Below are 12,295 nucleotides of genomic sequence, written 5' to 3'. Positions count from 1 at the left end.
AGACACCGAATACAGTAACTGAATGTGTATGAACACTTGCACCAGCTCTATAAACGACTGTACAGCTGCCTGGGTTATCAACTTCGGTCGGGAATATTACAGGGATTTTAAGCAACCAGTCTTTTATTCTAATTTTGACGACCTGTTTTTATAACTTGTGGGCTTCAATAGTTTGTTGGTCCTTTTGTAGTGGAGATGATAGGTAGGATTGTTTCCTTTCAGCTGCCCAAGGACTGCAGATGGAAATTAGTTAGTGGCTAAATCTGTTCTCTCTTTTGAGATTAATGTATTTTTGTACATGGTCCCTGATATAAATCAATTTAATAAACTATACTAAACTAAGGGTACAGGCAGAACGTGCAAGATTTCTAATCTATTTTAAAGGCACTTTGTCTCAGACAGGCTAATTCAACGGTGTTTTGCTTGGTCTAGTCTGGGAGCAGATTGATTCTCAATGATGCAGGTAGTAACTACTATATACTGTATATAAAAGGCTGTTTTCACAGAGGACATTTTGACATGTGACAGTAGGAGAGCACAGGTGTAAATCATAAAATGAATGATGGCGTAATTCTATTTAACTGCTTCAGTTTCAGTGTCCTGGTGTTGTGCATGCTGACTCACTGTGGCTCACGGCTTACTGGGACACTTGAATAGAACGGAGCCATTGTTAAAGTTATCAGTAACACCTGTGCTTTTCCTGTGGTGGTGGTCATTTCATCAACATGATGCTTATTTAAATTCTCAGTCATCCAGTTGACTTAAAGGCCCTGAACACCCACTCAGGTGTTTTCATTTATTCTGGATAATTGGGCTCTGCTCAGGTTGAAGATGGGTTATGTGAGAACAAGCAGAAAATTAATAGGAGGAGCAGGGAGAGCTCAGTTTGTACACACCCAAAGAGCCTTTAAGAAAGGTGTAATGAGGCAAAATAAGTTTCAACACCTAATTAAAGCAGTCAGTTTGCAAAAAAAAATCAACTTCTTGAAAAAATTGAAGAAAACAATAAGTGACAAGGTATGATGAATCCTGTGAAGTGTGGCAGGAACATTGCCTGTGGCGACAGAACGTACCGTGCAGTGGTTCTGCTGTTGCAGCAGGGTGGGAACGTCTCCTCCGATGGGCATCTGCTTGGCCAGCTCCTCATCCTTCATGCAGATCCACCTCCACAGCTCCTCCAGGAGGCCCAGCAGACGAGACCAGCGCTCGGCACTCGCCTCCAGATGGGCTCTGCCAACACACACCATTCCCTTAAACTATTATTATACTGTGTGCATTTTCAACTCTCGCTATTCAAGCATATACAATCTTGTACTGACAAATCAAACAGTCTATTAAAAGGACCAGTGTGTAACAATTAGGGGGATCTATTGGCAGAAATGGAATATAATATTAATATATATGTTTTCTTTAGTGCATAATCACCTAAAAATAAGAATTGTTGTGTTTTCGTTAGCTTAGAATGAGCCGTTTATATCTACATAAGAAGCGGGTCAACCATGTTGCAACGATATTTTATTATTTAGCCCAAAACGGACAAACCAAACTCTGTTAACCTTTCCTGCTTGGGCCGGAGTCGATAGCGTTACTCGCTGCTATCGCTACCGCCGCTCTCTCTCTCTTGCTTCACCACTCATCTCCCACCTCTGCTCCAAATGACCTACCCACTCTTATAACAACTGGCTCTAAAGAGGGCCATTCGTGTTTACGCGTTGGACACCGTAGTACTCCTACACGCTTGGCACACGGAATAGGCTTCAGTTGGCTGCAATCTGCAACCTCACAGCCAGATCCTACACATCGCTCCTTTAAGAGACACGATCTGTATCATAAATATAGATTTAGGACCAATTAAAAGGCTGATTTATTTATAAAGAAGTAAAACTACATATATTTTTATATTTATTTTTGAGGAAACTGGTTATATAAACAGGTTCACAGCTTATAAAAACATAAAAGCTTAAATCAACAAGCCTTTATTACTACACAACCCTTCCTTTGCTGACTGCTCGAGTGGTTGCTGCCCTTCTGGAGTAGATGTTATTCATAAAAGAGAACACAGTTGGCCGCTAATTGTGTGGGTGGTAGCATGCACGCAATATGTGTTCATAAGCACTTTTGTTTTTCTCCTCTCCTTTAGGCATAATGTCTCTGAACACTGTGTACAGAGACCTCCTATTGCCGCTCACTGAGTTAGCCATAATTACACATGTACTGCAATTAAGGCATAATGGGCTGTACACAATCAACGCACACGGTACCCCGCCTCCCACACAGACTGATCTCTCGCTGTCTATTTTTCTCTCCCTTGTCTTCCTGTGGAACAAGTCCAACCTATTATGTCTGCCCTGCTTGACCTCAACCCACAAACTCTTTCCAGGGCGGGTTTTTTTTCCCTTCATCACCTTTTGTTATTTCCCTTCCCTTCTCTCTTCAGCCTCTCTAACCTTTCCCCCCTGCCCCTGAAGCTTTGTTGTGCTCCTCTGCTGCTCCTCTCCATCTTCCCTCCTCCTCCTTGTCTTTGAACATCTCCATCTGGCCCTGTCAACTTCACTTCCAACTTCACTTTCTTCACCTTCTGCATCGCCACTCTTATTTATTTATGCCAAGGTTGCGACATTGTCTCTGTCCTCAGAAGTTGATGTGCCACTGTGGCGGCTTTCATGTCCTCTTGGAGCTGCATTTCATCCCTGTGCTTCATGGCGGACATGTGGAGCTACTGTATCCGTACAGCTGACAGGAAACACAACAACCTATTTGAATATTCCACAACATGCTGTATGTCACATGTGGTTTTCCATGAATCTAAGACATGTGAGCTGAGAGTAGTGAATGCCCCAGTCAACAGTATGGGAGATATACATTTATTATGAGTTAGACGTGTATTGGTAAGTTAACAGAATTAACTTGAGAGTGAGTTACCTTTATGTACTTTTGCAGAGTGAAAATCTGTCCTTTTTAGAACCATTTCCAACTTCTGTGTGTGCTTGGTGTTTCAGATGGGATTCAGTGTTTGCAACCTTGAACTTTCTTTTTTGTTATTGTGTTTTCTTATTTAATATGTGAGAATCACACTTAGAAATTCACTTCTGCAAGGTGTTCTTCACTGGTTGATTCAAATGGTCAACGGAGGCAGAGACCTGCTGCCAAGATGTTTTTTTTCTTTCCAGAGTTGAGAGCAGCAAAAGAGCAGAAAACTGCAATCTGACATTTCTATTTGGAAGTATCGGATCAAGTTTTACTGACCGGATGTTGGCCGATTTGACTTTCAGGTCGCTCCAGCGTTGGTTCATGTCATCCAGTCTGTGTTGGAGGAACACTGCTTCCTCTGAGCTGCCCAGAGCCTTGACCATCTTCGACTTGTTCCCTTCCACACTCTTGTAGATGTCATTGTGGGCATCGATCTCAGCCTGGATGTCCTGCAAGTACACAAAAGAAGAAGAATTGTTACAGGTGACCATTTCTTCAGGGAAACTTAACTGTCTGAGCACACAGTCAAGGGGCAGTCAGTAAAGCAAGCTCATAACAAAATCCCCCAAAATTGGACGTCAGAGTCTTCTAGGCTGTCATACTCTATTATTCATGAACCGAAAGTAACGTTGGATTTTGGTCTTGAGGGAGTTCACAGCTTGCCGCACACGACATTTCCAGAGGGCAGAGAAGTTTATATTTTTATGAAATATCCTCGAGGTACTTTTTGACTCTTTGACGAAAAAGATTTTAACTTCTACCCTTTCACTGACTTGGAAAGCCCACCCCAACCAGAAGCAAGTCCCTAGGCAATGTCTGCCTCCATACTAATGCTGCATTAGGTTGCACCAGGGCTCCACCACAGCAAGCTTTGCTAATTTTATCCTGGGATGCAGTGTGCAATACTAATGTATTGCAGTGCTATTCCAAAACACTGCGATAATGTGCGGCTACGAGATGCAAAAGACCATTACACTCAATACTGTGACGAAGTACGATTTTTTAAATGTGTAACGGAATCCTTAACAAGGCAGCTCTATTACACAACCACATCTCAAAGGGTATGTGTGAGTGTTTGTGTGTGAGGGTGGAACCACAAGGGGGGATGACGCAAGCAGAGGATCCTGTCAAATGTTTTATTTTTAGATGTGTAAAACTGCTCCATTTTCTCTCCCCCTCTCTCTCCCTCTCTCTCTCTCTCTAGTGGGACTCCCCTCAGTTCAACCCATTTGAACTGCAGATAAAGAAAAAACTCCAGTACCATAAGGATGAGTGTAACACCGCCTGCAGCACAGAGACAGCTTTGCAAATGGGACAAAATGAGTGCAGATAAGAGAAGTGTAACAAGACCTATAGCCTACTAGAGCATAGTAATAAAAAATATGTTGGTCATTGTGTGTGAAATGACCCGTCTTCAGTGCCTGCAGTTGTTGCTTGTGCATCCTTCCAGATTGGAAATTACTGTCTGCAATCAACCTTTTCATTTCACAATTACTGTAAAACTGCCTTATCTAGGAAAACGAAATTAATGTTGCTGCACTGTTTTCTCGAAGTCTCTGCAATATTAAAATAAATTAACAATTACCAAAAGATGTTATTAAGAGGTTATTAGAGTGTTCTCAGCTTTCACAAATCTGCAAATTAAACAAAAGTTTTCTAAGTTAAAAAAGTTTGTATATTGGATACAGCATACCCAATGTGCCTGGAAAAAGTGACCAGCCAAATAAGATAACATACAATAGAGGGAAAATACAATGATGGCAACTCCCATTATCATACATATACACACACAAACATACACACCAGCAAAGGATTCAAGGCTATTAAATGAAGGCTGAGCTCTGAGGTATGACACATGCACAATGTAACTGGAGCCTTGTCCACACATACGCAGGTATTTTTGTAAACATAGTTTATTCTATGCGTTTCTCGGCTTTTGTCCACACTCGAAAGGCGTTTCATAGGAGCTGGGGATCGAACCGCCAGCCTTGTGGTTAAAGAATGACCCACTCTACTCACTGAGCTACAGCCGCCACCCCATCCCAGCCTCCTTGAAGGCCTTGAGGATATGGTACCAACACATGGGAGACACAACGTGGATGCATGTTACTGTTAGGTGCACTGGACAACATGTGGTGCAGTAAGTGAAACGTGTGACCACAGCTCAGCCACTCTGTGAACTGTGCTCTTGAAAAAAAATACAGACAAAATACAGTCCAGCTACTGTACAGTAAAACCAGACTACACACAAAATAACTATCAATTACCACAGTCATCGCTGGCACAGCGCTGCAATTTACTGAATGCCAATAGCCATTTCACAAAGGCTGAAGCAAATCCCTCCACTGTGATCTGCAAGGATAATCACCCGCTGGCTTTTTGACACAAATCAAATGCCACTTAAAGGTCATAGAAGAGAGAAAGTGAGAGTGAGAGAGAGAGAGAGAGAGAGAGAGAGACAGACAGGCAGAAGTAGAGAGAGAGAGAAAGACAGACAGACAGACAGACAGACAGAAAAAGAAAGACACAGGGACAGACAAAGAGTGAAAGACAGAGTCATTCTGTCACTACGCCAGCTGGCCGTGTTTCAAGTCATTACCCAAGTGCTTCCCTTTTCTTTTTCTTTAGCACTTCTACTTCCACTGGAGCTAATACTGACTGCACACACACACTCACACATACTGTAACACAGAAGGCGCAGACTGTGTGGGCATTCAGAGGCATATATATCCATTTACAAAGCTCCCTTTAAATTTCATTTCACCCACTGAAAGACTACTTTGAGCCAGTGGTTTATGTACGTCAGTGCGTATCCTGGGGTGCTTAAGTGTGGTGATGGATCACTCTCTGTCTCTTGCTCTTTAACACACACATCCACAGATGCCACAGGTCACCGTGTCAGCTACAAAAAAAGGCCTCTGTTTGCCACTATTCCATGATTTATTTATGGGCTATTGATAGAAATTAACTCAATATGGGGTTTTCAGTCCTGGCAAAGGATCTCAAATTTAGCTCTTTAACTTCCACACACCAACACACACACACATGTACGCCTTTAACTTTAGGCTAAGTGTAAAGATACTGAAGACAGTGAAAACATGATATACAAACACACACAAAAGTACACATACATACATAACACAAACCGACAGCGGACTATTGAACCACTACTTCTCTGACCGGTGTGTGTTTGTGTGTGTAAAAAGGCAGCAGAAAGGGTTAATGGGTTCTGAATCTCATGCACACTGTAATGAGTGATAAAGATTTGTTGGCTGTGGGCTGGTCAGAGCGCAGATAAGATGTGACAGTCTCTCCCATGGTAAGCATGGAAGTTAAACTTAGAGTTTTATGAAGGATAAAAGCATTAAAACACACCGTTAAGCTGTGGCTGAAGTAAAATTACACACAAACACGCTGTTCTTTTGACGATAATTTGCCCCAAATAAGTATTTCACATTGACAAACAACAATGACCCTTACTGAGCGAAGCCATGTTTGTCTTCAGCTTTTAATAACACAATTACTGTAAAGGTTTGCTTTGACAAATTGGACCTAATTCAAGGCTCGGGGTCTCACTCTATACTAATTCTCTCTCTGCATGGTAGCGCTCTTTAATAACTAGCAAAGCAGGCCAGAACCGATTATTCCATTTTAATGAGTGCAATAATGACTGCTCAGACCTCATAAAGCTGACTACATTAGGTCCACAACCACAAACACAAGGGGAGACGCAGAATGAATGGTGACTGTGTTTGTGTTCATAGTGTTTAAAAGACTTCATTCAAACGCCATTGTGGGACAAAGCGGTCATCAAAAAATGCATCCAAGATATATACCTGTTCAAGCTTTCTGAGCAGCTCCTGCAAGCTGAAGTTCAAGCCAATCATATTAGAGCGTGTGCACGAACTCCTCCCGCTCCCTACTGTGCCTACATGTTGTCTACTGTCATACAGGTGGCAGGTCGGCGAGGAGTCGGCACAGGTAGGTAAGTCCTCCAGTGGTTACGTTCAAAACAGACACCTTCAAGGTCTTCAGGGCTCTGATCGATACTATATCCGAAGTAGGAACAAACTTGAATCCAACCACAGAGAAACCCGACTCTTGTAAAAAGTTCAAACGCAAGAGGGTCAAATTCCGGTCGCAGTCCCAAAAAAGGCAATTTACACACTACACACATCCCTTGGCAGCACTTGTGCATGCGTGGCGGTGTGTGTGCTCGCCCAATCCCGCCACATGTTCGTAGCATCCTCTTGGGGAAAGGCAGCAATGCTGAGAGGGAGGGGGCTGACAGCTACCCTGCAGTCATGCTTCAGAGCTGGGACTAGGATTAACGGGACGATTGGTGCCACTGGAGGTTCGACAAAGTGGAGGCTGGAGGCTGACAGCTGAGTTCCTCTGGCCAGGAATGGGGCACTAAAACTGGGAGGGAAATCCAACAAATCTTGGATGGAGGTCTGCAAAGTGGAGATAACGGTTTGTGTCTTGAGGGACGGGCCGTCTGATGTAAACCTCCAAATGGCCGAGGACAGGTCTGCCTCTCTCCTTCAACTTTGCTACGCTTCCCTTCCTCCACTTCCCCTCTGGGCATGAAGGAAGCTGTTTACACGACGTCCGGCGGTCCAACCCAGGGCAGGGCCGGGGCATTTGCTCTCAATTACTCTGATAAAAAGCTCTCTATTCCTGCCAGTCACACAACTCTACGCACTTCAAGAGGAGAGACGGCAGCACAAAGAGGCACATGGTTTGCCCTCTCGTTCCCCTGAGTAAAAGGTAACGGGCTCAAAGAGTCACCTCAGTGTCTGCCTCGCTACCCGCCCCTCGGGTCTCCAGCCCCGGTCTGGTCTCGCTCTATCACACCCTCCTAATCACTGCCATGACTGGGCCACTTAGTCAAAGAATGCCTTCTTCTTTTTCTGGAGCCACGTGTTCGCAGGGAGCTGCCTCAGGACTTGCCGATCCTAGGTAGGTAGTGTGTCTCGCCGGCCTCTTTGAGTCGCAGCGCCGCCGATTATCTTGTCTTTGCCTCTTGAGAAGGAGGAGGAGATCCGTTCGTCATCCTGTTCGTTCTCCCCCTACCGGGACGCGGAAACTTCTTAAAAAGTTCTTCTTTGGCTTTTTGTTCTCTCGCGGGGTCACAGAAACACCCAGGCTGGTGTCCACATCCCTCTCTCCTCTTCCTCTGTTGCTCGCGTTCTCTCTGGCCACTGGCCCCACTCTTTCACACAGCTGTTTATTATTTTGATCAGTATCCTCCCTTTCCCCTCCTCTCTCTACCTCTCTCTCTCTCCCCCCCCCCCCCTAAACTAACTCGACACACCACACACCCACTTCCTGAGGCCTGTGTGGGCAGAGAGCACGGTAGAAAGAGAGGAGAGTTTCAGAGAAAAGTAAACTTTCGTATGGAATTTAGTAGCAAAATAAGGATTCAAAAGTAAGAATGGTCAAAAGATGGAAGGGATAAAAGTGAGCTCAGTGTAAGTACAAGATGACAGAAACAGAGGACTAAAAAGTAAAAGGGTGTCTGGGAGGGTTAAAAGAAAGAAAGTGAGGGCAGAGGGCTAAGTGAACAGAGCTCTACTAGTGGAACTTTCTACGTGGTGATGAAAACACGGCTGTTATGTTAAAAGAATAAAGCATGCTGGGTTGGCTGGGTGGAAGGACAGGGCAGATATAATCTTTTGTACAGAGAACATTATTCATGCATTTTAATCACTGTACAACATGTTCCCTTGACAGCTCTTATTTAAATTTCCACTACGAGAACTACTGAACTACTGAAGCCGTCACAGGTCAGATCCCATAATTTGAATACCATGAGCCTGCAGAGGACTGCACTATGCGAGCGCTGCCATTCCTACTACAGAACAAAGGCTAAATGCTTTAAATGAGTCTATAAATAGCATGTTTTGGAGAGGCTCGGGTAGCTGCTGTTTTCTATAGGGCTTTGTTAAAGAGATGCAAGTATTACATTAAAATGCATTCCATATATTAAACCTGTATGTGGAAAAAGTGTGTGTGTGAGAGTGTGTGTTGGCATTTCGAACAGCAGGGTAGACATGTGGTGTGCATCAAAGACGCGCAGGCAGATGGCTGTCGAGCGAGAGAGAAAAAAAGAAAAGATACAATGCAACATTGCATATTCATAAGAGAAAGACTTTGAAGTGCGCTTAGCTAATTAAAAATATTTACATACTTGAGGCCCTTAAACAGCATTTTTGATGTATGCCGACAAATATATATACTATTTGAGGGCTCTCCAGAGAAGGACGTGAAATTAACTGGTGGGAATTGGCACATTTGACAAGCATAACTAATTCAACAATGAGTGGAAGCTGAGATTAAACTGGAAAAAAAGACATGAAACAACCTTTATGTTTGACGATTTTGGTTTATCAAGGGTTTTTAACTTTGTGTGGCAACTCCTAGGCTGTAATTCACAAAAACAGCCACTTATTAAGAATGCAAACACACACATCTATATGGAGCTTAAGGCAGGAGACGCAGGGGTTAATGTTGGGCTACATTACTAAACTAAGCGGATTAGGACCATTACAGGGGTAAGAATGTAACGCTTCCAGTCCCTCAGGCAAAAAGAGGAGAGGAGAGAAAAGTTGACTGATTGAGAAGAGAGAGGCAGCGAGGACGAGAACTGAGGAGCAACACTTATACCAAGAAGAGGAGGACAGGAGGGAAAATAACATGATAAATAAATAATAAAATCATCAGAGCAGAGAGGAAAACGTGAGAAAAAAAAAGAGTGTGGGGGAGAGTTAAAAGACACAGAAAGACGACAGAGAAGAAAATAAAAATACAAGAAAAAGAGACTCCAGTATGAGTTTTTTTAAGGTGTAACTCCAAGTGAGGATCAAAACTGAGAAAAGCAAGGAGAGGAAAGAAAAGGTCGAGATATTTAATCACAAACTGAAAGATTTATACAGTATAAAATCAGGATAACACGGAGTGAAGGGACATTTTTTTCAAACATCAAAGCGTAACACCATATGCAGGTCAACTGAGTCAAAAAACGTCCTGTCCTCTCCATCACAGCTTTGATTGCTCTACTTTTCTGTCTCCGGATTCTACATGTTGCATCAGTGTTGCTGTGACTACCTCAGACTTCCTGGCCTTCAAATCTGACAAAGACGTGCTTTTCACGCAAACCTTTAAAGCTGCACAGATCAATACTCTTACATTAACAATGGATCAAATGACGTAAATGTGTAATATGAAAGGGGTCAGTATAATGACGTGTTTTACCATCTTTTCACTTCCAGTCGCAGCACGTAGCCATTTTCAGTTCAAAAAATATCTTGATGAACGCACTGTACGCTACCTGCCCAGCACCAAACAGCAGACATCAAGTTAGCAACTAGCTGGTGAACACATTGGAGCATTTAGCGGTTAACGAGGCCAGATGTTTCCTTCAGGAGTTGGTGGAGACAAAAACAGAGTGAAAAGGAAAGTGGATACTGGACAGAAACAGGACTCCACATGTGTAAATAGGCAACTGTTTGCACACAACAACTTTGTAACAGCTTGATTTGCTGCCCTTAAACCTGCAGTAGGCAGAATGTTTTTGGCATCATTGGGCAATAATTCCATAATAACCTTTCAGCATATTGTGATTCAAGTGTTCTGAGAGAAAACTAGACTTCTGCACCTCCTCATGGCTCTGTTTTCTGGCTTTAAAAAATCTAGCCCGTGACGGGAGACTTTGGCCAATCACAGGTCATTTCAGAGAGAGAGCGTTCCTATTGGCTGTTCATTCAACGGAGGCAGCTGTCAATCACCCGCAAACTCCGATCAAACTGTCAAACTAGGCAGCGCTGATCAAACATGAATCGTTATTCTGTTACTGTAATGCCTATTTCTCGCCCCAAATGTTTTCAGAAACATCTTGTAGTGTACTGTTTAGCTGTAAAATGAGAAAGTTTGCTCCGGCTGGTGGGCGGTGCTTGGTAATTCCTCAACAGATCTCAACTCGGCTGCCTGTCTCATGCACTACTGTTGGGATATAGTGACTGTTTTATAAAAATAACCTTTTTAATCATATTTGCTCCAATTCTACCCACTGCTGCTTTAAGTGGCAGAAAATGATTAACTGCTCTTTTAAGTATTGACATCTTTCACATATAAATCCGGTTGTGTGTGGTGCCTTTGAAAAAGAAAATTATGAAAAAGCGAGGCCCTTTATTCATCCACTGACCAAAGTCAAAACAGAAGTGACACTACTCAAAGAAAACGATCTGGACAAAAGAAACATCGAAGAGACGAGCAGGAATACTAAATCTAAAGTATATCTGATCAATCTTCAAATGCAGCTAACCTTGTCTCACTATAAACCACTTTGGCTTTAAAAAAAAAAGAATAAATAGAGAGAAGACTGTCAAAAGGGAAAATGTGGAAGAGTCAAAGAGCAAGAGCTGAAAGAGAGGAGGAAGAAGCAGCACAGTTTTGCTGTCTCAGACGATGTCAAGAGGGAACAGAGGCCGTATCGTCTAAATAAAGTCGGGCAACCATATCGCAGGATCACAAACAGAGCAAATGAACACCGGCGGAGTGAACAAACACAAACATGGCCACATAAACACAGATACACAAATACGCCCAGAGACAAATTTCACAATCAGACCTATCTACCACGGTATAGCTCAGAGGATACTCCCCAGTCGGATCACTTCACATTCATCTCATTTAATCCAGATATTCTACCTCTAAAATGTACAATCAGTGTCAGACAAAAATCATTTCAGCTGCAGCATTCCACTCTAATTCTCACAAATAGGCCACATCCAATGAAGTCACTTCCTCTGCCCCAGGTTATCACTGACACTCCTCTTCCTGTTAGGAGGGCAGCACCCTTCTGGGGAGATTATGGCCCTGATTTTGCTTGTATATATGTGTGTAACTCACAGAGAAGTTCTTCTTTGCCGTTCCTTTGGCAGCACAACACTCCTGTCAAACTGTGGAACAAATCTTATTGGGTGTGCAGAGAAGAAAGAGCTCTTCCTGTATGTTACAGGGCACTGCTGCGCTGCATTCAAATGTATATACGCTTCTATTTAATCACTTGTGCAGTTATGCTGTGGTAGTAACACTTGAAGGTCATTAAGTGGCGCTTCACTTAAACACTCAATAATGTAAGCCTTTACTTTCTTTGAGAATACGATCACAGAGCGAAGAGTAGCTTCAGCCGTCACCATCCTGCGCACGCTTTGCCTTTGTCAACACAAGGTTAGTGCAGATACGTGTTTGAATGGTGGGTAGGAGGAAGAATGGAGGGAAATAGTGCAGTAGATGAAACGGCATTGACAAAATGGTGCTG

The 12,295-nt window shown here is 43.2% G+C and overlaps 1 protein-coding gene across 11 annotated transcripts in view; it reads right to left on the bottom strand.

The window, feature by feature from the left end:
* Nucleotides 1-12,295, bottom strand: part of utrn (utrophin) — a 196,271-nt gene that overhangs the window by 79,402 nt on the left and 104,574 nt on the right. For 10 of the 11 annotated variants that reach the window (XM_037751076.1, XM_037751078.1, XM_037751075.1 and 7 more), the window contains 2 exons: nucleotides 3,247-3,419; nucleotides 1,074-1,230 (listed from right to left, as the gene is read on the bottom strand). In XM_037751076.1, the coding sequence (XP_037607004.1) occupies nucleotides 1,074-1,230; nucleotides 3,247-3,419 (330 nt within the window). Of the gene's footprint in view, nucleotides 1-1,073; nucleotides 1,231-3,246; nucleotides 3,420-6,806; nucleotides 8,139-12,295 lie in introns of those variants that run through there. The other variant, XM_037751082.1, reaches the window with a different exon arrangement.

This window comes from Sebastes umbrosus, chromosome 18, assembly GCF_015220745.1.
Source record: "Sebastes umbrosus isolate fSebUmb1 chromosome 18, fSebUmb1.pri, whole genome shotgun sequence".
In the NCBI taxonomy this organism is placed as follows: Eukaryota; Metazoa; Chordata; class Actinopteri; order Perciformes; family Sebastidae; genus Sebastes; species Sebastes umbrosus.
The sequence above is the reverse complement of the archived record's forward strand: the minus strand, read 5'-3'. Positions and strand labels throughout refer to the sequence as shown.